At 44.1% G+C, this 23,070-nt stretch overlaps 1 protein-coding gene across 1 annotated transcript in view; it reads left to right on the top strand.

Annotated features, from left to right (window-relative positions):
* Positions 1 to 23,070, top strand: part of BRSK2 (BR serine/threonine kinase 2) — a 900,270-nt gene that overhangs the window by 620,808 nt on the left and 256,392 nt on the right. Inside the window, 1 exon segment of the mRNA XM_030202457.1 lies at positions 21,208 to 21,293. Coding sequence (XP_030058317.1) covers positions 21,208 to 21,293 — 86 coding nt within the window.

Raw genomic sequence — 23,070 nt, 5'->3', positions numbered from 1 at the left:
TGCAACTGTACCTCAAATACTGTGTGCAATTCTGGTCACCACATCTCAAAAAAAGATATAGTGGAATTAGAAAAGGTACAGAGAAGAGCGACGAAAATGATATAGAGGACGTGACGACTTCTCTATGAGAAAAGGCTATAGCGACTAGGGCTCTTCAGCTTGGTGAAAAGACAGCTGAGGTGTGATATGATAGAGGTCTATAAAATACTGAGTGGAGTGGAATGGGTAGATGTGAATTTCTTGTTTATTGTTTTTAAAAATACTAGGATTTGGGGACACATAATGAAGCTACTCAGTAGTAAATTTAAAACTAACTGGAGAAAATATTTCTTCTTATTTTATTTTTATGGAAGGATGATCTGAATATGAAAAGTAATTAAATCAGTGGCGTAGCCAGACAGCCAGTTTTGGGTGGGCCTGAGCCCAAAGTGGGTGGGCACAAAACTTTCTCTGCTCCGTCCTCCCTCCACCAATATACCCACCATTTCTCCCTCCTCTCCACCCCTATGCCTACCATTTCTCCCCCTCCCCACCTATCCCCTCTGTATGCAGCATGTGTCCCTCCCCTCCACCTCATACACAGCCAAGACTTCTTCCTTCCTCACCCCTCCACCCCTTTGCTGCATCTCCCTCACCCACCAACCAAGCCTCATCTTTCCATCTTCCCTCCCCCCTGTGCAGCATCTTTCTTTCCATCTTCCCTTCCCCCTGTGCAGCTGCTGTGTCCCCCCCCCCCCGTCTTCCCTCCCCCATGCGACATCTTCCCCCCCCCCCCCCTGCAGCTGCAGCATCTCACCCTCCTTGCAGGCCCGCCCAGCAGCAAAGTTCCTGACGGCGATTCCAGTCGCAGCGATTCCCACACGCTGCCTGCCGGCTACCGCTCAACAATCTCCTCGCGCTACTAAGCGCTAACCCGGAAGTCTCTCCTGCAGAGGAGAGACTTCCGGGTTAGCGCTTAGTAGCGCAAGGAGATCGAGCGGCAGCCGGCACTGGCAGGCAGCGTGTGGGAATCGCTGCAACTGGAATCGCCGTCAGGAACTTTGCTGCTGGGCGGGCCTGACTCGAAATTGGGTGGGCCCAGGCCCACCCGTGGCTACACCCCTGAATTAAATTACAAAACTTTATCGCAGAGCTGGACCTGGAGCTTACAGAAGGTCAACTCCAAGCCCTTGTGCCCTCTGTATTGGATAGTATCTTCTGTTACAGAGGTTATAGCAAGTTTCAGTTCTATCTCTATTTATCACTTTTTCCCATGGACTGGATCTTGGTCTTGAAACGCAGGGATGGGTTAAAAAAACAAAACAATATAGTGTCACTTCCACTGAGGAAGCCCATTCAAGATGTTCATCAGGAGAGGGAGTCATTGTCTTCTGTTCTCTCCTTTTTTAAATGCATGTGTGTTTGAATACATCTTTTGTTCTATTATTGGTCCCTTTTCTCCCTCTGTATGCTGTCTGTGGTTCTGCTGCTATTCTGGATCAGTGATGACAGTAAACCCAGTTTGTCATTCTTTGCTCAGACAGTACATAAATTGAATGACTCTTTGTAAATGCTGGGTATTGTTTTTGATTTTTGCTGACACTTCTCGTGTGCTACTAACACTAGCCAGCTCTGTGCCCATAACTGAGGAGGAAAGAATTTTCCTTTCCCCAAATTTTCCACTTGGTCCTCCTCAGCGCTGACCTCTGAGTGGTAAATGCTGTCTTCATCAGTGAATAATTCTCTAGGAATTTCGGGGATGTATTTGGCGGCTTGTCCTCTGCTTCCAGGAGATAAATGACTAAATCATCCATTCCGCTGCCAGCAAACTCACTTTATAACCAGCCGAGAGATGCTCTGCTTCAAAGAGCACACCCTGAGGCCTCCAAACCTACAGCTGTAATGGATCTGTGGTATGATTGTCCTTTAAATATAAGTGTCACCTTGTATGGGCAACAGCTGTGAGAGCTGCTGCTGCATATTGCTTCCCATAAGAAGCATATTTGGGCTTTTCTCTAAATCTTTTCCAGCATGTTTCACTTTGCCGATTCACCTTGAGCAAGATTTGGTAGTACTAATGGCGATATTCTAGTTTTTCAATTTCATTCTGTCCCTGGTTGCTGCTTGTTACTTTCCGAGGGCAGCTCAGAGTCCTGTCCTACTGAAGGACAAATTGCAAAAATAAAGTCTCTGACATTCATTAGCACTCATCTGGGTAAGAGCAGTTCCCACCTCTTTAATTGTTGCTCATTGGGGCCTTGCTTGAATTTTCTGCAGCATTTTCGGGGGGGGGGGGGGGGGGCAGAGTCTGAAGTTATCCTGGTACTGCCTGTATTCAGTGTTGCTTTATTCCCAGACTGAGTGTGGAGTTTGAATAACAGAGGTGGGAAAGTTTCCATAATACTTCTGGCAAGCATGACCTATGAGCAACACTGAATCTGTACATTGTCTAACCTCACTTAAGGGGTCTTTTACAAAGCCACACTAGCGTTTACCACCAGCTGATTTTTTACCACGAGCTAAAAATGCTAGCACAGCTTTGTAAAGGACTCCCTTATTGCTGCTAAGTATTATTCTGTACTGTGTTGCTCTCAGAACCTGAATTAGCAGGGATAGAGGGTGGGTGTTCTCTTTATTAGGAAAGAACACAATTGGGGTAGTACAACCTTTTCCAGTATTTTGGAAATAAACATTGTGTTAGAAATAGGACAGTAGAAGCAGGATTCTAAACTGTTAATAGGTCCAGTAGGGGGAGGTGGAGGGAGGGGAAATAGGGGGGGGGGGGAGGGAATATATGGGGAATGTATACGCTCACTGTTGCATACTAAATATAAAAGTTCACTAAGTATAGCTATAAGTTCGACCACTGTTAGGCGATCTCTTTTCTTTTGTGTCAATTGTTGGACTAGGAAAGAAGGACTAGACACTATACAACAAGTTAAAGTTTAATGTGAGGATACTAATGGGAGGGGAGGGGAGAAAAGGGTGGGAGAAAACATTGATGATGCTGTTATACAGTGTATATACAACGATGACCTGTTTATATGTGTACAAAATGCTTGAACATGTTTGCAATGTCAATTCTCATCAATAAAAACTGTTTATACACAGAAATAGGACAGTAATTGGATACAATTAGAAGACCTAAAGAAACTTTTTTTTTCTTTTAAGTAGAGTGTGGATTATAGCATCTTTCGAACAATTAAAGAAATTACCCTTTTGCAAGGTTGGAGTTCAGTAGATATTGTAAGCCAAGCTCAGATTTTTTTTTCATTTGATAGGAAGCTATCGGTTTCAAAATTGAAGTGGCTGAAGACATAGAACTTATTACCTTTGTGAAGTAGAAAAGAGAAATAACATTGAATGAAGACCAATGAAGAGAAGCAGCAGAAGGACATAAAGGCTCATTATTCTTATTGCATGACAGAGAAAACAGCTTATAAGTGGGGGCTAGCAAACTGAGTTATTAACTGGAGAAAATTTTGTTTTATTAGGGGATTTGATTTTTAAAACATTAACTCTGACACCTTTGCCTGTTTTTTTGTGGACAGTGAGGCCTAGTAGAGACAGGCCTATCAATAGGGGCTACTAAATTAGAAAGGATATTACATATTTTTATGGGTTTATTATATGTTTTAGTGACCCTAAAAGAATGATTGACCTTTGCCTGCCTTATACTATTAGAATTGTTTTGTCATTCCCTACAGAGTTCAAATGCCTTGGGTGTTTTCATCTTCTACCAGATCCATTCAGCTCTACAAACTTAGGACTTGCATATGAGTAGGCCATGTGATACTAGTGATAAGAATAACTGTCTGAATGAGTGTAAGATTTTGAAAGGAGCTGAGGCATCAAGAGCTTGCCTAACTGCATGATTCCAATGTAGGACTTGACCTTCCAGAGATAAGTGAATAGTTAGAAAGTGTAATTAGAGAATGACATGGGGATAAAGTTTGCCTCCATCCCTGTCCCTGTAAACTCACACTACATCCCCACAACAGTACAAAATCTCATTTGTACAAGAAGCAAGCGATTGCTTTTTATCAAAAGTGATGGAACTATTTTGATGGAGTTTGAGTTTGCAGGGACAGGGTAGTGATGAGTCAAAGCTTGTGGGGATGGGGACAAACTTTGCCTTCATGTCATTCTCTAAGTGTAATTTGACAATTGAAGACTAGAAGGGGCAAGTTAATAAGTTGTAAATTCTACTAGAATTGATAGAAAACAGAGAGTATGGTTAAATGGTCAGTATTCTCAATGGAGAAGGGTAGTTAGTGGGGTTCCCCAGGGGTCTATGCTGGGACCCCTGTTTTTTTAACATTTATAAATGACCTAGAGATGGGAGTAACTAGTGAGGTAATTAAATTTGCTGATAACACAAAGTTATTCAAAGTCATTAAATCGCGGGAGGATTGTGAAAAATTACAAGCGGACCTTACGAGACTGGGCGTCTAAATGGCAGATGATGTTTAATGTGAGCTAGTGCAAAGTGATTCATGTGAGAAAGAGGAACCCGAATTATAGCTATGTCATGCAAGGTTCCACGTTAGGAGTCACGGATCAAAAAGGGATCTAGGCAGTGGTGTGCTGGAGCCAGCTCGCAAGAGCCGCTTGTTAAATTTTGCAAGATCTTGCGAGCCGGTTGTTCTCCAGGACGAGCCGGCTCCAGTGAAGAGGCAAGCATGTCAGGAGGGTGCCATCACAGGCCATGCTTACCTCCCCTCCCACTCCCATCCATGTCCAGCGAGTCTCCGTCGCGCCACTGATGTCAGAGAACCCCCCAGCCCCCACTCTCTTTTCAAGCATGCTCACTGTAACGAGGAGGGGTTCAGTAATAGCCAAGAAACCCTCATACATAGATGCCGTGTTCGTGCAGTAGCCAATCGCCGAGGTGGACCGGGGAGAGAGCCTGTTGTTAAAAATTTACCAGCACACCACTGGATCTAGGTGTCGTTGATGATACGTTGAAACCTTCTGCTCAGTGTGCTGCTGCGGCTAAGAAAGCAAATAGAATATTAGGTATTATTAGGAAAGGAATGGAAAACAAAAATGAGGATGTTATAATGCCTTTGTATCGCTCCATGATGCGACCGCACCTTGAATATTGTGTTCAATTCTGGTCACCGCATCTCAAAAAAGATTTAGTGGAATTAGAGAAGGGCGACGAAAATGATAAAGGGGATGGGACGACTTCCCTATGAGGAAAGGCTAAAGCGACTAGGGCTCTTCAGCTTCGAGAAAAGGCGGCTGAGGGGAGATATGATAGAGGTCTTTAAATAATGAGTGGAGTTGAACGGGTAGATGTGAAGCGTATGTTCACGCTTTCCAAAAATACTAGGACTTGGGGGCATGTAATGAAGCTACAATGTAGTAAATTTAAAACGAATCGGAGAAAATGTTTCTTCACTCAACATGTAATTAAACTCTGGAATTCTTTGCCAGAGAATGTGGTAAAGGCGGTTAGCTTAGCGGAGTTTAAAAAAAGGTTTGGACGGCTTCCTAAAGGAAAAGTCCATAGACCGTTATTAAATGGACTTGGGGAAAATCCACTATTTCTGGGATAAGCAGTGTAAAATGTTTTGTACATTTTTGGGATCTTGCCGGGTATCTGTGACCTGGATTGGCCACTGTTGGAAACAGGATGCTGGGCTCAATGGACCTTTGGTCTTTCCCAATATGGCAATACGTTTGTACTTAAACAAGCAAAAATACAATCAATGAGGAAAGCTTGGAGATGGCAAATGGTATCCTAGAAACAGGAGTAACATGTTATAGTATCAGGAATATAAACAAATAAATAGCACAGTAGAATTATTTTTTTTGTTACATTTGTACCCCATGCTTTCCCACTCATGGCAGGCTCAATGCGGCTTACAGGTACTTATGATAGCAACAGAGTACAAATGATATATCTTAATAGGCAGCATGAAAATCACATTTGTATAACAGTAATATAGTAGATAACAGCAGATACGGTCCATCCAGTCTGCCCAACAAGATAAACTCATTGTATGTGATACTTTATATGCATACCTGACCTTGATTTGTCCTTGCCATTTTCAGGGCACAGACCGTAGAAGTCTGCACAGCACTAGCTTTGCTTCCCAATTACCGATGTTGACACCCAATCTCCATTAAGCTTCTGTGGATCCATTCCTTCTGAACAGGATTCCTTTGTGTTTATCCCATGCATTTTTTAATTCCATTACAGTTTTCATCTCCACCACCTCCCGCAAGAGGGCATTCCATGTATCTACCACCCTCTCCGTGCAAAAATACTTCCTGCCATTTTTCCAGAGTCTGCCCCCTTCAACCTCAATTCATGTCCTCTAGTTCTACTGTCTTCCCGTCTCCGAAAAAGGTTTGTTTGTGGATTAATACCTTTCAAATATTTGAACATCTGTATCATATCACCCCTGTTTCTTCTTTCCTCCAGGGTATTCATGTTCAGGTCACTAAGTTTCTCCTCGTACGTCTTGTAATGCAAAACCCATACCATTTTTGTAGCTTTTCTTTGCACTGCTTCAAGTCTTTTTACATCCTTAGCAAGATACAGCCTCCAAAGCTGAACACAATACTCCAGGTGGGGCATCACCTGGGACATCAACACCTCCTTTCTTCTGCTGGCTATACCTCTCTCTCTACAGCCTAGCATCCTTCTGGCTATGGCCACTGCCTTGTCACACTGTTTCATCGCCTTCAGATCCTCAGATCCTATCTCTTCCTTTCCCTGTCTGTGCATATCAGACTCTCACCGCCTAACTCATATGTCTCCCATGGATTTCTACTCCCTAGATATGCTATTCGCAATGTCGGCATAGTGCAAATGATATAGGCACACATTCCAATGATCAAATAACAGATATGATGCCCACAATGTCATTACGATAATAAAACATCTTAATCGGCATCCAAAGAGGCAAATGCAGTTAGGACATAGAGAGGGGCATAATCGAACAGAAACGCCTATCTCCATGGGCGTTTATCTCCGAGAACGGGTCCGTGAAGGGGCGGACCCAAGCGTATTTTCGAAAAAATTAGACGTCCATGTTTTATTCGCCAAGTTATGAGCTGGGCGTTTTTGCTTTTCAGCGATAATGGACAATGAAATCGCCCAGCTCAAAAACGAATAAATCCAAGGCATTTGTTCGTGGGAGGGGCCAGGAGTCGTAGTGCACTGGTCCCCCTAACATGCCAGGACACCAACCAGGCACCCTAGGGGGCACTTTTACAAAAACAGAACAAAAGGTAAAAGAGCTCCCAGGTGCATAGCACCCTTCCCTTGTGTGTAGAGCCCCCCAAATCCCCCTCAAAACCCACTGCCCACAAGTCTACACCATTACTATAGCCCTAAGGAGTGAAGGGGGGCACCTACATGTGGGTACAGTGGGTTCGGGGGGGGTTGGACGACTAAGCATTAAGCAGCACAATTGTAACAGGTAGGGGGGGGATGGGCCTGGGTCCACCTGCCTGAAGTCCACTGCACCCCCTAACAACTGCTCCAGGGACCTACATACTGCTGCCAGGGAGGTGGGTATGACATTTGAGGGTCAAAATAAAAAGTTGTGAAACATCATTTTTTGAGGTGGGAGGGGGTTTATGACCACTGGGGGAGTCAGGGGAGGTCATCCCCGATTCCCTCCAGTGGTCATCTGGTCATTTAGGGCACTTTTTGGGGCCTTATTCGTGAAAAAACAGGGTCCAGGAAAAGTGCCCTAAATTCTAGCTAAAAACGCATACTTTTGTCCCATTATCTGTGAAATGCGCCCATCTCTGTTCGGCAGATAACCACGCCCCAGTTCCGCCTTCGCCACACCTCTGACACGCCCCCATAAACTTTGTCCGCATCCGCGACGGAGTGCAGTTGAAAACGCCCAAAAATCGGCTTTCGATTATACCGCTTTATTCGTTTTTGTGAGATAAACGTCCATCTCCCGATTTAGGTCGGAACTTGGGCGTTTTTCTCGTTCGATTATAAGCTGGATAGACAGACAAGCTGGGTAGGACAAAGTAATTGGGATAAATAGATGATGAGTGGCTAAATTGAAGGCAAATTAAATACACATTTGAATAAGATATGAGGAAATTGGTCTTAGTTATAGGGAAAGGGGATAGGATTTGATATACTGCCTTTCTGTGGTTACAATCAAACCAGTTTTATATATATGCAATGACTTATTTTGTACCTGAGGCAATGGAGGGTTAAGTAACTACAAGGATGTACATCAAGCTAGTTGTGATGTGGAGTGTGTAGATAGTCAGTTGCCAAATGTGACGTCTTGGGAGAAGAGCCCAACTTTTACCGAGTTCCTGAAGTAGAGGTGGTCTTAATTTAGGCCCTTCTGGGAAAGAGTTCAGAATGTGGGGGCTGCTCCTGAAGGTTTGCTGGTGGGTATCATGATGGGTGATTTCTTTTGATGATTTATATGCTCCTTGGTTATTTCTGGATTGTGTTTGCTTTGTGGATTCTCTTGGTAATTTATATTCATGATTTTTTTGTGGGAAATTATTTTCTCTATTTTCAGGAATATATATTATGCTTTCTTTGTTTCTGATTGGTACTATTTATATTAAATGCATACATTAAAAAAAGCTGCATTCACTAAACAATGTTCAGATCTCTATCAGAGATCCTCTGTGCTAGTCCTATGCTTTCGTGAGTTTTGTTAGCATCCTTTTTCTATCACTTCCATTGGGGACTATTCTGCAGGCCCACTACCCTCTCTCTTAAAAAAAAAAATATATATATATATTTTCTTGGTTTACTCTGAGTATCCTTTCACCATCCCCTTTAACCCCTCCCCCTCATTCCAGCTCCTCTTATGCATTTTGAAGAGTTATGCTAGCCCTTGCTCTCAGTAAAATACAGGCCAATGGCTCATAATAAGAGCTAGGCTTCTTAAAATCAGAATCATCTCTGATACAAAAGAGAGCTAGCTTGTAAAAATCAGAGATCACCTTTGACACAGTTACATTTCACTGTGGCAAGTGCTGAACTGGCAAGGGTGGGGGCAATCTACTCTATAAACAATCCTGAGATTGGCACCTGCAAGACGTCATAAGCAAGAGTTGCTATGGTTACGTAGAGATAGTGCTGGGTCAGCTGCACCCCGGGTGAGAACATCCAAAGGGGGGGCTACAGGAAGGTTTGGGTACATGTGAAGTCATTCTGATCAACTGATAAGGACTAGGAGCCCTGTTGAGACAGCTGGGGTCCATTGAAATGAATAGGGCCAAAATTGTATATAAGCAGCAGTTTGAGGAGTATTAGTTCAGACGAGACGAGATGAGAAGAAGGAGATGAGAGGAGAAGACGAACAGAGAAGGGAGACTCCAGAAGGCTAGAGAGAGAGGACATGCCATGATATGCGGTTCCATTATGTGAATGCTTAACCTACCTGTATTACCATTGGTAAGATTGTAATAAACTATCTTATTATATCTACTACATACTGGGTTCCTTTCTAATTACAAGAGTCCATACTACCTGACGGTGTAAGCCTGTCATGAGCAGATTCAAAGTTGGGAAAGCTAGATATTTGGAGGGCATATGTAACTTTGCCCAGAGAGAGATGAGACGGGCCACTGCTTCCGCTGCTTGATTAGCAAAGGCAGATTTGGAGAAAATAAACAATTTATACCTTAGAGGTTTTTAAATCTCTCTCTCACCTCACGTTTCCCGCCTCTCCTGTAAGGTATATATGTTTAGATCTTTCTTTCTCCTCATATTCCTTATGATGAAGACCATTGACCATTTTAGTGGCTGCCCTCTGGACCGACTCCATTCAGTTTATGTCTCTATGCAGGTGTGGTATCCAGAATTACTACTACTACTATTTAACATTTCTAGAGCGCTACAAAGTGTACGCAGCGCTGTACAAACACAGAAGAAAGACAGTCCCTGCTCAAAGAGCTTACAATCTAATAGACAAAAAGTAAAGCATTTAAATTTAAAATATTTAAGCAGTCAAGCACAAGAGAACAGTCACAGAAGGACAGAAGATGTTGAAGGGTGGTCAGTGTGATTAGGTGTAACTCTGGTTGGAGTAGTGGGAGAAGGTGATAGGAGATATACTATAGGATGTCATTCTGAGGCCAGGCTAAGTCTAAAGCAGGAGAAGGTATTCTCTGCAGCCTATCTGTGAGATGGAAAATGCTCTCTGAAGCTGCTGCTATAAGTTGTTAGTTTTCTCTCCCTGAAAGAGATCCAAGCCACACCCACGAAGTTCAAACTGTCAGTGGGGAGGGTGAGGGGAGGAAATGGCAGTGCTTGATGAAAAAGAGAGCTCAGTTTGATAGGAGATATACTATAGGATGTCATTCTGAGGCCAGGCTAAGTCTAAAGCAGGAGAAGGTATTCTCTGCAGCCTATCTGTGAGATGGAAAATGCTCTCTGAAGCTGCTGCTATAAGTTGTTAGTTTTCTCTCCCTGAAAGAGATCCAAGCCACACCCATTACTCTAAATAAGGTGAATCCAGAGACACATAAAGAAGCAATATTGCCTGGTGGGGATCCCCAAGCCCCATCACCTGAAGACCACCTCTGCTGGAACTCCTGGGCCATTTGAACACTGTGGAAGTTGGTGGCATGTTCCCAGCCACTAAAGCTAGCACTCCTCACACACGCTTAATTCATGTACGTGAGCTGGTCGTGTGTGGAGCATGGGCATCGGTAGCTAGATGCAAATGGCATGGCCCAGGGGTTTCCTTTAGAGTTCATCATCTGGACCGGGCTGGGGCTCCCTGCTAGTCAAGGTATTGATTGTGACTGTCTCTGGAGAAACATGACTAAAGTCTAGTAACTTTAGTCATGTTTTCTCAGAGAAGGTATCAATTTTTAATGCCTGGGAGGAGTAAGAAGGAAGCAGAAAGGAGTTGTATGGGCCCAGCCATTCCACCCCTGGGCCCACCTTGAAATTGACTTCTAGCTATGTTACTGATTTGACCACCTTAAGATTATCAGATATGATTGCTTCCTGGGTACTGCCTGATTTCAATTGTACATTATATTCACAACTTTGCTTTACTATACATCAAAATGCCCATACCAGTAAGATCAAAGGTCACTTTGACCCAGTATCATGCTGCCAACAGTGACCAAGCCAGATAGAAGTACCTGGTGGAATCCCAAGTAGCAGCAAGATTCCATTCTACCAACCTGTAGAGATAAGCATTGGCTTTCCCCAGGTCTGCCTTAAGAACGGTTTATGGAGTTTACCTCCAGGAATTTGTCCAAAGTTTTTATAAATCTAGCTACATGAAGTGCTTTTAATATCCTCTAGCAACGAGTTCTAGAGCTTAACTATATGTTGAGTGAAAAAATATTTCCGGAGGAGGAGGGGCGTTTCAAGATGGCGGATGTTGCCTGTTAGCATGCATCGATGCTCTCTGGATTTTTTTTCCTTTTCTATCTTAAACATAATAGTTTTCTCTGAAAGATGCCTCATACAAAAAGGAAAGGGGTGGTAAAAAGCTTACCATCCGTGGCAGGAACCACCCAGTTAGTCCAGTCGACCCTCGATAGTTTTGCTACAAGCACGCCACGGGAGAAAGAGGCGAGGAGCCCTGCTGTGGGAGCGTCTGGAGGAGCGACGACTCCCCTGGGGCTAGTAACAACTCTTTCTTCGCCAGATCTTAACCCTCCTCTGTGTCCTGCAAGCACAAGAGGTGAGGCAGAGTTTTCAGAAGCCTCCGAAGGGGGGGCTGAGGAATCCTCGATTGACGGAGCCTCGCCCGAGAAGCCTGCAGATGATTTACAGCAGGAGCTATTAGCTCCCACAGAGGTAACCCTAGGAAGCATTTGGATAATGTTACAGCATTTGAATAAGACAATTACAAAAGCTGCTTCGGACACTGCCTCTTTGGTGATTAAAGTTGATCTTTTGTCTGACTCTGTAGAAAAAAATCAAGCAAGATACTGATAGCCAGAAAATACTTTTCCAACAATAACTAAGTTCATTAAAAAATACAACTGAGTGCCTGATTAAGGATAAAGTTATTATTCATAACAAAATCGATCAGCTTGAAAACTTTAACAGGCGGCTCAATTTGCGAATATTGAATTTTCCTAAAATGGTAGAACTGAGTGCTCTTGAATTGTTTAAAAAAATATTTGTCTGATATTCTCAATTACTCCTCTGACCATATTCCCCCAATAAAGAAAATCTACTATCTTCCAATACCGCAAAAAAGGAGAGAGGAGGAAAAGAGAAAACCAGAGAATCAAATGCAACAAGCTTCCAGATTACAAAATTTGACTGCATTCCTAGAGCAATCCTTAACCGAAATCCACACTCGCTCTACGTTGTTGGTTTCTTTAGTCTTCGAGCAAGACTTGAACTCAATAATGAAGTTATATTTTGAAAATGCTTTAAAAGAATTCTTGGGTGCACGAATCTGGATTTACCCGGATGTTACAAGAGCAACTCAGGAAAAACGGAGAAAGTTTCTTGCATTAAGAGAAGACACTAAAGCACTGGGGGTATGATAAGATATGTTGGTAACAAATATGTTTTCTATGAACCGGATTAGCTGAAAAGCTTTATTGCTTTAAAGAAAATTACCAAATGACTTTCGGGACTAGTGTTGAGTAAAGTAATTGTAAAATAGCCCGTGGTTTGGGTCCAGGCCTTATTGCCTATTATGAACTAATATGATATATGTTCTCCTCAACTTTACTGACCTCCCCCTCTAAATTAGTGGTCTAAGAAAAGAGGAATATTTACTTTAGAATATTTTTTTGTTATTTCAGATAATATCTCTGTGTTTCTTGTACAAGATATAACAATTGATTTGAGTTTACCCAATCCTCAGTATTTTCTAGACCTCTATTGTATCCTCCCTCAGATATCTCTCCAAGTAGAAGAGCCCTAACCTCTTGAGCCTTTCCTCATATGAGTGGCATTCTATCCTCTTAGTCATTTTGGTTGTCCTTCTTTGGACCTTTTCTGCTATATCTTTTTTGAAATGTGATGACCAGTGTTGTCCACAATATTCAAGCTACAGAATGATACAGAGTCATTATAATATTTGTTTTATCTTCTTTTCCTTTCCTAAAAATTCCTAACACTGTTCTTTTTTGGCTGCCACAACAAGATTTCAACATATTCTCTCACTATGATAGCTAGACCTTTTTTCCTTTTTTATTTTATTTATTTATTTATTTATTTATTGCATTTGTATCCCACATTTCCCACCTATTTGCAGGCTCAGTGTAGCTTACATAGTACCGTGATGGCAATCGCCAATTCCGGTAAGAGAAATACCGAGTGGTCAAGTGTTAATGATCATAGATGACGGAGTATATAAGTATTCAAGGAGAGAGAGTGAAGTTTTGTCCAGTTCTGGTAGTAGTTTCGATTATGTTGGAGGGTTCAGGTGTTTAGGTTGGATCATTCTGGTATGCCTTTGTGAACATGTTGGTTTTTAGCGTTTTACGGAAGTTTGTTAGGTCGTGCATTGTTTTCATGACGTTTGGAAGTGCATTCTATATTTGCGTGCTTATATAAGAGAAGCTGGATGCATATGTTTTATATTTTAGTCCTTTGCAGCTGGGGTAGTGGAGATTTAGATATGTGCGTGCTGACCTTTTTGTGTTTCTGGTTGGTAGGTCTATAAGGTCTGCCATGTAGACTGGGGCCTCGCCGTGAATGATTTTATGAACCAGGATGCAGATTTTGAACGCAATTCGCTCTGTGATTGGGAGCCAATGTAGTTTTTCTCGTAAGGGCTTGGCACTTTCGTATTTCGTTTTGCCAAATATGAGTCTGGCTGCGGTGTTTTGGGCAGTTTGGAGTTTCTTCATGATTTGCTCTTTGCATCCAGCGTAAATTGCATTGCAGTAGTCTAGGTGACTCAGAACCATTGATTGTACCAGGCTGCGGAATATTTCCCTCGCTTAAGTTTCCACATTGAGTGAAACATTGTCTTTGTTGTATTTTTCGCTTGGCTGTCATGTGAGATTTCGGTCGATTGTCACTCCAATAATTTTCAGGCTGTCTGAAACAGGAAGGGTGTAGTCTGGGGTGGGTTTTTTTGTGTTATGTGGTGACGAGAGAATTAGGCAGAAATGTATCCGCCCATGAGGTCATGATTTGGAGGCTAAGTTTGATTTCGTTTGTGATTTCTGTTAGATCATGTTTAAACGGGATGTATATTGTAACATCATCTGCGTAGATGTAGGGGTTGAGGCCTTGGTTGGATAGGGATTTGGCTAGTGGGGTCATCATTAGGTTGAAAAGGGTCGGTGATAGCGGTGATCCTTGGGGTACTCCACATTCTGGTTTCCATGGTAGTGATGTGTTCGAGTTTGCTATCAGTTGGTATGTTCTTGTGGTTAGGAAGCCATTGATCCAACTGAGAACGCTTCCACTGATCCCATAGTATTCTAGTATGTTTATTAGTATTTTATGGTTATCTGTGTTAGATTTTATAGTATCCAAGAGATAATACATCCTGAAATGAAATTCTCTATCCAAAAGAACAAAAATGTATAAATTCAAGGAAAACAATAAATCAAGATTTCCTTAGCCTCTGCAACAGATGAATCCAGAAACTGATGGGTTGTGTCCGTCTACCAGCAGGTGGAGATAGAGATTACCAAACTGAAGGCAACGGTACCAGACTGCTGGACTAGGGGGGGGGTGGAGTGATAGAGAATATACAGTGGTGGTGGACTTGGAGAGAGAGGGGAAACAGAAAGCGGTGCTGGACTCAGAGATGGGGGTGGAGTGGGGTTGAAGGCAAGGAGGTTAGATAAAGCAGGTGATGGAGGCTATCAAGAGTTTTGACCCAAAACAATAGTAAAATCTATAGAAAACAATAACAAATAGATTATTAGAGACTAGTAAAAAAAGGCCCGTTTCTGGAGCCAATGAAACGGGCGCTAGCAAGGCTTTCCTGTGGCCCCCCTGCCCCCGCCACCCGTCATCGATGTTGGTGAATTGGTCCGCCTCCGCCCTCAATGTCATAACGTTTGACGCGAGGGCGGCGAATTGCTCCGCCTCCGCCCTCAGCGTCATAACGTTTGACGCGAGGGCGGGGCCCAGAGACTGTGTTTTTCGAGGCTTCAGAGCTTCGAACATACGAATCTTGGCTTCAGTGACGTCAGAAGCCAATAGAACGTTGAGGGTGAGTTTTATAGGGAGCAGATGGGCGTGGCTGAGTACTGAGGGTGAGTAGTCCCAATAGTAGCCTAGCCTACCAAGAGGACAGGAGTTCAGGGCTTCACTGCCACAGATGGAGTGAGCTTCAGAACTCTGAGGGGGGATTTTATTTATATAGATAAGGGACTACCTATGCGTGGTCCACTCCATCTGTAAAAAGTCAAGAAGTGTTCTATTTGGATAGGCAGTGCCTTAAAAGGTGGAGGACAAAATTATTATTATTTTTTTTTTACAGCTTTTCAATTTATTTGAATGCTTCCCATATCTCTCTATATAAAACGCACCTCCAACGTTCTAATGAAGCCTCACTTACCCAACATTCTAAAAGTGAAGGGGGTGAGATCGCTTTGTGTCTGCCCCGCCCATGCGTCAAACGTGATTACGTCGAGGGCGGAGCAATGACACTCAACCAATCGCATCGCTCCGCCCTCAACGTCATGCTCCTCCAATGTTCGAATAACACAACTCCTGACGTAACTGTCCAGCAGGGAGGCGACTACCAGGGAGGCAGGAAGCGTGCGACCACAATAACAAAGACTTCAAGCCAGCCAGCCGTCTCTGCCCCGCCCTCGCGTCAAACGTCATGACGTCGAGGGCGGAAAAAAAAAACCCAAACAAATCCGGCAGCGAAGCGTCAGGGAAGGAGGCGGCGCTCCCGACGTCTAGCCTTCCCTTCCCTGTGTCCCGCCTTCTTCTGACGTCAAGGATGACGTCAAAAGAAGGCGGAACACAGCGAAGGGAAACCTAGACGTTGGGAGCACCGCCTCCTTCCCTGACGCTTCGCTGCCGGAACCGCCACGGAGGTAAATTTAAATAGAAGAAAAAAAACAAAAAGGGATGTTGGGGGGAGAGAAGAGGGTGGCCAGTAAAGTAGAACAATGGGAGCGGGAGGGCAGGGGAGAAACGACAGCATGGATGCGAAGCGGGGGGGGCATGGATGCGAAGGAGGGGGGAAGAGGGCGGGCCAGGCTGGGACATGGGAGAGAGAGGAGCATGGATGCGAGGGGGGGTCATGGAAGGGAGAGAGGGGACTTGCTGGAAAAGGATGAATGGAGGCGGCAGGGGACAGAGGAGCATGGATGGCCATGGATTGGGAGGGCAGGGCTCAGGGAGAGAGGGGAATTGCTGGAAAGGGATGAATGGAGGGGGCTGGGGACAGAGGAGCATGGATGGGCATGGATTGGGAGGGCAGGACTCAGGGAGAGAGGGGAATTGCTGGATAGGGATGAATGGAGGGGACAGATGGGCATGGATGGATATGGATTGCAGGGCAGGCCTCAGGGAGAGAGGGGAATTGCTGGATAGGGATGAATGGAGGGGCCAGGTGACAGAGGAGCATGGATGGGCATGGATTGGAAGGGCAGGACTCAGGGAGAGGGGAATTGCTGGATAGGGATGAATGGAGGGGACAGATGGGCATGGATGGATATGGATTGCAGGGCAGGGCTCAGGGAGAGAGGGGAATTGCTGGATAGGGATGAATGGAGGGGGCAAGTGACAGAGGAACATGGATGGGCATGGATTGGGAGGGCAGGGCTCAGGGATAGAGGGGAATTGCTGGAAAGGGATGAATGGAGGGGGCAGGGGACAGAGGAGCATGGATGGGCATGGATTGGGAGGGCAGGGCTCAGGGAGAGAGGGGAATTGCTGGATAGGGATGAATGGAGGGGACACATGGGCATGGATGGATATGGATTGCAGGGCAGGCCTCAGGGAGAGAGGGGAATTGCTGGATAGGGATGAATGCAGGGGACAGGTGACAGAGGAGCATGGATGGGCATGGATTGGGAGGGCAGGGCTCAGGGAGAGAGGGGAATTGCTGGAAAAGGATGAATGGAGGAGGCAGGGGACAGATGGGCATGGATTGGGAGGGCAGGGCTCACACACTCTCTCTCATATACAATGTCTTTCTGACTCTCACTCTCACACACTCTGTCTTACACTGTATCACATTCACTCTCTATGTGCCACACAGTCACTCACACACTCGCTTGGTCTCATACACTCACTCTCACAGAGAATCTGTGTCTCACACACACTCTCTCTCTCGCCCACACACACACACTCTCTCTCACACTGTGTCTCACATACACACTTGCACACACTCTCATTCTCACACACACACTCTCTCACAAACACACTCACACCCAGACTCACTCTCTCTCACACACTCAGACTTTCACTTTGACTCTCAAACAGTCACTCTCACATACACTCTCCCAAACATACACACTCTGAGGAAAACCTTGCTAGCGCCCGTTTCATTTGTGTCAGAAACGGGCCTTTTTTACTAGTATAGGTATAAATATCATGGAATAACAATTGAATATCACTAAAACAGCTTAAAAATTATTGTAGCTAGTAGAAACAGCAGTAATAAATGCTGTATTTTGTGCTCATTTTATATATATGGAAAGAAACCAGTGCTGGACTCGGGAGGGTAGAGGAAGAAACTGGTGCTGTACTTAGGAGGGGAGAGAGGGGGAAAAGAAACCGGTGCTGGACTTATGGTGGGGGGAACAAAGCGGTGCTGGACTGGGGAGAGGGGGGTATGGAGAGAGTATACATTGGTGGTGGACTTGGAGAGGGGAGAGAGAGGGGAAACAGAAAGTGGTGCTGGACTTAGGGATGGGGGTGGGTTGAAGGCAAGGAGGTTAGATAAAGCAGGTGATGGAGGCTATCAAGAGTTTTGACCCAAAACAATAGTAAAATCTATAGAAAACAATAACAAATAGATTATTAGAGATAAGGGACTACCTATGCGTGGTCCACTCCATCTGTAAAAAGTCAAGAAGTGTTCTATTTGGATAGGCAGTGCCTTAAAAGGTGGAGGACAAAATTATTATTATTTTTTTTACAGCTTTTCAATTTATTTGAATGCTTCCCATATATAGGTATAAATATCATGGAATAACAATTGAATATCACTAAAACAGCTTGAAAATTATTGTAGCTAGTAGAAACAGCAGTAATAAATGCTGTATTTTGTGCTCATTTTATATATATGGAAAGAAACCGGTGCTGGACTCGGGAGGGTAGAGGAAGAAACTGGTGCTGTACTTAGGAGGGGAGAGAGGGGGAAAAGAAACCGGTGCTGGACTTATGGTGGGGGGAACAAAGCGGTGCTGGACTGGGGGGGGGGGGGGGTATGGAGAGAGAGAGAGAGTATACATTGGTGGTGGACTTGGAGAGGGGAGAGAGAGGGGAAACAGAAAGTGGTGCTGGACTTAGGGATGGGGGTGGGTTGAAGGCAAGGAGGTTAGATAAAGCAGGTGATGGAGGCTTTCAAGAGTTTTGACCCAAAACAATAGTAAAATCTATAGAAAACAATAACAAATAGATTAGAGATAAGGGACCACCTATGCGTGGTCCATCTGTAAAAATGTCTAGAGGTATTCTATTTGGATAGGCAGTGCCTTAAAAGGTGGCGGACAAAATTATTTTTTTTTACAGCTTTTCAGTTTATTTGAAAGCTTCCCATATGTAGATATAAATATCATGAAATAACAATTGAATATCACTAAAACAGCTTCAAAATTATTGTAGCTGATAGAAACAGCAGTAATAAATGCTGTAATTTGTGCTCATTTTTCTACACTGTTCTATATAATACAGATGGCTAAATTTCTGTGAGGCTATCCTGTTTCCTGATGGGTTCATGTTAACTTTTGCAATCTACCTTGGGAAGCCTGGTGTTTATAAAGATGGAAAGCAGGACTAAAGGAGGAAGATGGTGGACCATGGGAGAAGGAGGGAAAGTGAATAATAGAAGGGGAGACATGCTGGACCCACAGATGCAGCTATACAAACCCTGATGGTTTGTTCCTTCCTGAATTGTGTACGCAATAAACCACACTTAGCAGGCTTTCACTTCTGGTGTGCGGTTTGCTGCCTATACAAACTGGAAGACTCACGGCATTAGGGATTTGTGTAGCCATGTCTCCTGGCACAATAAGGAGGAAAGGGGGAGAGAGGGGAATAGGGAATTGCTGGACCATACTGGTGGAGGGGACAGGGAGAGGGGATAGGGAAATGCTGGACCATAGTGGTGGAGGAGAGAGAGGGGTTGGGGGGACATTGAGATGCTGGGCTACAAGGGTATAAGGGGAGATATTGGCATGGTGGAACAATGTGGGGAGAGACCATGGCAGTTCTCAAGGAGAGATGAGTGAGAGGAGGATGGTAAGTACAGAGGGTAGAATTGTATAATGGGGAGTGGGTGAAAGAGAAGGGAATATGAGGCCAGGAGAGGAAGAGGTGAGAGGAGAAGATGGAAAGTTGATAGGTACTGGTAAGTGAAATATAGGTGGAGGACTGAAGAGTGAGAAGATGAAATCTAGGGGGAGAGAGAAAACAGAGAAAGAGGAAATGTGTCAGAGACAGATATAGTGAGGGAATAGAAGAGGAAAGTGGAGAAAGGACAAATGGACCGCACCCACTGGAAAGAGAGCAGAAGTCAGGAAAACAAAAGAAGAAACTTGGACCAACATGCTTGAAAAAATAAAATACCCAGACAGCAAAGGAAGAAAAAAGTGTTTTATTCTGCGTTTATTTGTTGGAATATGTTAGCTTTGGGAAATGTGCAACACAGATCGATGTCTTTGTAATTTTTTTTTTTTTCAGTACGAGGAAATACATTTGTTTTTTCATTTCTCCTATGTTGTGGAACATGCCTAGTTTGAATTCTTAGGGTTCCCAATTCAGTTTTTACCTTTATATTTCTAATTTGTGATTCCTTGTTTTGTATTTGGTGTGTGACCAAGGTGTGGTATTCTGTGAGCAAGTAGTTTCTGCGTACAACTCTGTAGCAGTCCCACTTTTTCTGTTTCACCAGTAGTAGTTGTATTGGTGTTCTAGGGCCCCATAAAATATTTGTAGTGCTGCATGTTAAGTAGGATTCTTGTTTAAATCAGTGCTACCGTTCTATTGCAGATTTGCTTCATGTGTGCTGAGTTAGGATTTTTTTCAAGTTTTGTGTTATTTCACAATGTGCCTGGTAGTGGATTTATTTATTGAGATGATGTGAGAGTCATAATTTTTTTTTACATTTTTGTATGGTAAATTCCATGGAGAAAATGTGCTAGTTATCTGCATCTGTTGTTGTTGTTGTGGAGGAGATAAGGTTTTTATAGATGCAGAGCATGTATACTTTTAATATATAAGAACTGATATACTGTTTCAGACCAAGGTCCATGGGGATTATGTGTGCAGGGTGTAATGGATGCAAGCATCATCCATCATGTGTGTCCTAACTGATAAAAAGTTTAGAACCACTGGCCTAGACATCACTATGGGGGTCACACGGGGAGCTGCACAGTACTTGATCCAGCATTTCTCCCTCTTTCCCCTGTCCTGCGTAGTCCTAAATCTCTCTTAGCCTTTCTCCTTGGCAGACCTCCAGTGTTTCTATGCCTGCCGGCAGCATCAACAAGTAAAGCAAACTGCCTCTGGCTGGCCCCACAAGTGTTCCCTGTGTAGGTTTTAGTGTTTTTTTGCAGGGTTTTGTATTATTTCATAAATTGTTTGGCTCTATTTTGAAAGTAAATTAGGCTCTGGGGCAAGGGCTGCCTTTGGTGGCCCTTGTCACCAAAAATAAAAATGCTCAGAACTAATGGGCTGTACATCCTGTAGAGTCACCACACAAACAAAAGCCCATCTGATTTAAACAGTGTCTACCAGTGGAAGGAGTATTCTGAGGTGTTGGTCACAATTTGAATAATTTTACTTGTAGTTAAGACAGGCTGCCTGCTCTAATTGGTCCCAGGACCTCAGCTACCTCCCGCTTCTTGATGTAACTTCCAGTTTCCTTGTAGGTGGGATGCAGCAGAAGCAGCCTGTATTAATCATTGCTGGCCATAGTCACTGTACCTGAGTAACAATACTGGCACTGCCGCCTATCCGACACCAACTAGCGCCTAATTTACAAAAGTCTGCTCCCCCTGACATGAAAACCTGGCTATGCCTCTGATAAAAGCAACTCCCTACCTAACACCACCCTCCTTTGAGACTCAACTGTTGAGGTTGTAAGTTGTTGACTATAATCTATCTTTTTGTTTTTGTTACAGGTGGAGCGGGAAATAGCCATCTTGAAGCTAATAGAACATCCTCACGTCTTAAAGCTACATGACGTCTATGAAAATAAAAAATATTTGTAGGTATTCCCCTTTTGAGGGCATTTCATTCAGGGAAGGGTGGGTGACAGAGTGATTTCACAAATTAATAAGAATATTCTGGCATATGTTGTACTAGCCGTTAAGCCCATAAAAACGGGCGAGTATTGCAGCCCTCCTCTCTCCCCTGGCCTCACCCCGTCCACCGATCCTCCCCCCCCCCCCATATCCAGCGAACCTCCTCTTTCCCTTGGCCTCCCCCCTCCCCCCATGTCCAGCAACCCTCCTCTGTGCCCTACTGTCACCTCAAGTCCAGCAACCATGGCCTCTCCCCCCTGCCCTCCCCCCATGTCCAGCTACCCTCATCGCCGCCGCTCCCTCCCCCCTCCATGCCGGGCCCCCTGCACTGACCTGACAGCGCCTCTCACCTCCGTGTGAAAGCACTACAGGCAGCAGCAGATACGGAGGGGGCGGGAGTGGCGGGGGGGGGGGGAGGAGGAGGGTGGGTGGAGGTTGTTTCGCGCGATGTTCCTTTCCAGGTGGCAGTGGTGGCGTCCGACAATTCGACTCCGTTTCCCTCTCTGTTCTGCCCTCTGACATCATGACGTCTTGACGCGAGAGCGGGACAGAGAGGAAAGTCTGTACTGCGCATTTGCAAATGAGTACGGTCACTTGCCGTTTATATGTTTGATTGACAAGTTCTTTTGTGTGAAAAGAGAAGTTTATACAGGTGGTTACTCCCAGGTTTAATAGCCTTGATTCACTGTTATCCTGCTTTTCATTGTTGGCTATTTATTTTTAAATATTAACATATATAGAGGGCCAGTTCAAGGGACCCTGGGCCCTGAGCAGACTTTTGTGTTGACCCCCCTCCCTACCTGTGATCTGGTATCTCCCCCTCAATCTCAAACCCCCTCCTACTGATGATAAAGGGTGCAAAAGTCACTGTTCCCTCTAGGTTTTGTTAATATATGGCCTAGCTTTGGATCTACCACTGGAATAGTGAGAGCCAAAGCTATGAAGCCTAAAATAAATGAAGAAGTACCGACTAGGCCAAATAACAAGTACATGATTTAATATTTCAGAATCTGTAAAAAGCAGGTCTGAACAAAGAGTCCTGACACAAACTGGTACAACTGTCACTTTAAATCAGATGAACAAAATGGAGTCTATTAGTTTTGTATAGAAGGCTACAGAGGTTATACAGAGTTCTTAAGATGGTGTGAAAAGTATTGCGACACAGACAGATGTGGAACTGTTATCTCAAAGCTTCCCAAAACATGCTGATAAGACTGTGTGGGAAAGTATCATCTCAGAAATCGAGAGCTAGGTACCTCACCATAGACTTCTATGGAGAGTTTGTGTATAAAAGAGGGGACAATTTGCCATAGCTTTGGTATCCGCCCCAACGCTTATCTCAGACGGCGAAGCTCTGTCCGGTTGTACCCAGAATCTATCTGCTGAATGTACCTGATTAAAGTCTGATGTCTGTATTTGTATCAACTTGAAGACTTGTCTTTGGGTAAGAAATAAAATGTATCTATCTATTTAAACCTATCTCTGTCTTTATTCTATCTTCTCTTCACCTTACATTTAGCTTACAAGGCAAATCACATACACTCACTCTCTGGAGAAACTTAGACAGAATTTTAATAGGCATTATCTGGGAACATAAATGGCCCAGAGTATACCTAGATCCAGGAAGACAGAAAGCAGTAGTTATGGGAATTAGAATTCGATTACAGCCCCTAATGCAAACCCAGAGCAGACCTCCTTGTGATTGGGTGACAATGGAGGTTGGAGAAACCATACAGAATC

Source organism: Microcaecilia unicolor, chromosome 4 (genome assembly GCF_901765095.1).
Source record: "Microcaecilia unicolor chromosome 4, aMicUni1.1, whole genome shotgun sequence".
NCBI lineage: Eukaryota > Metazoa > Chordata > Amphibia > Gymnophiona > Siphonopidae > Microcaecilia > Microcaecilia unicolor.
Note: the sequence above shows the minus strand (reverse complement) of the source record. Positions and strands in the feature narration are given on the sequence as shown.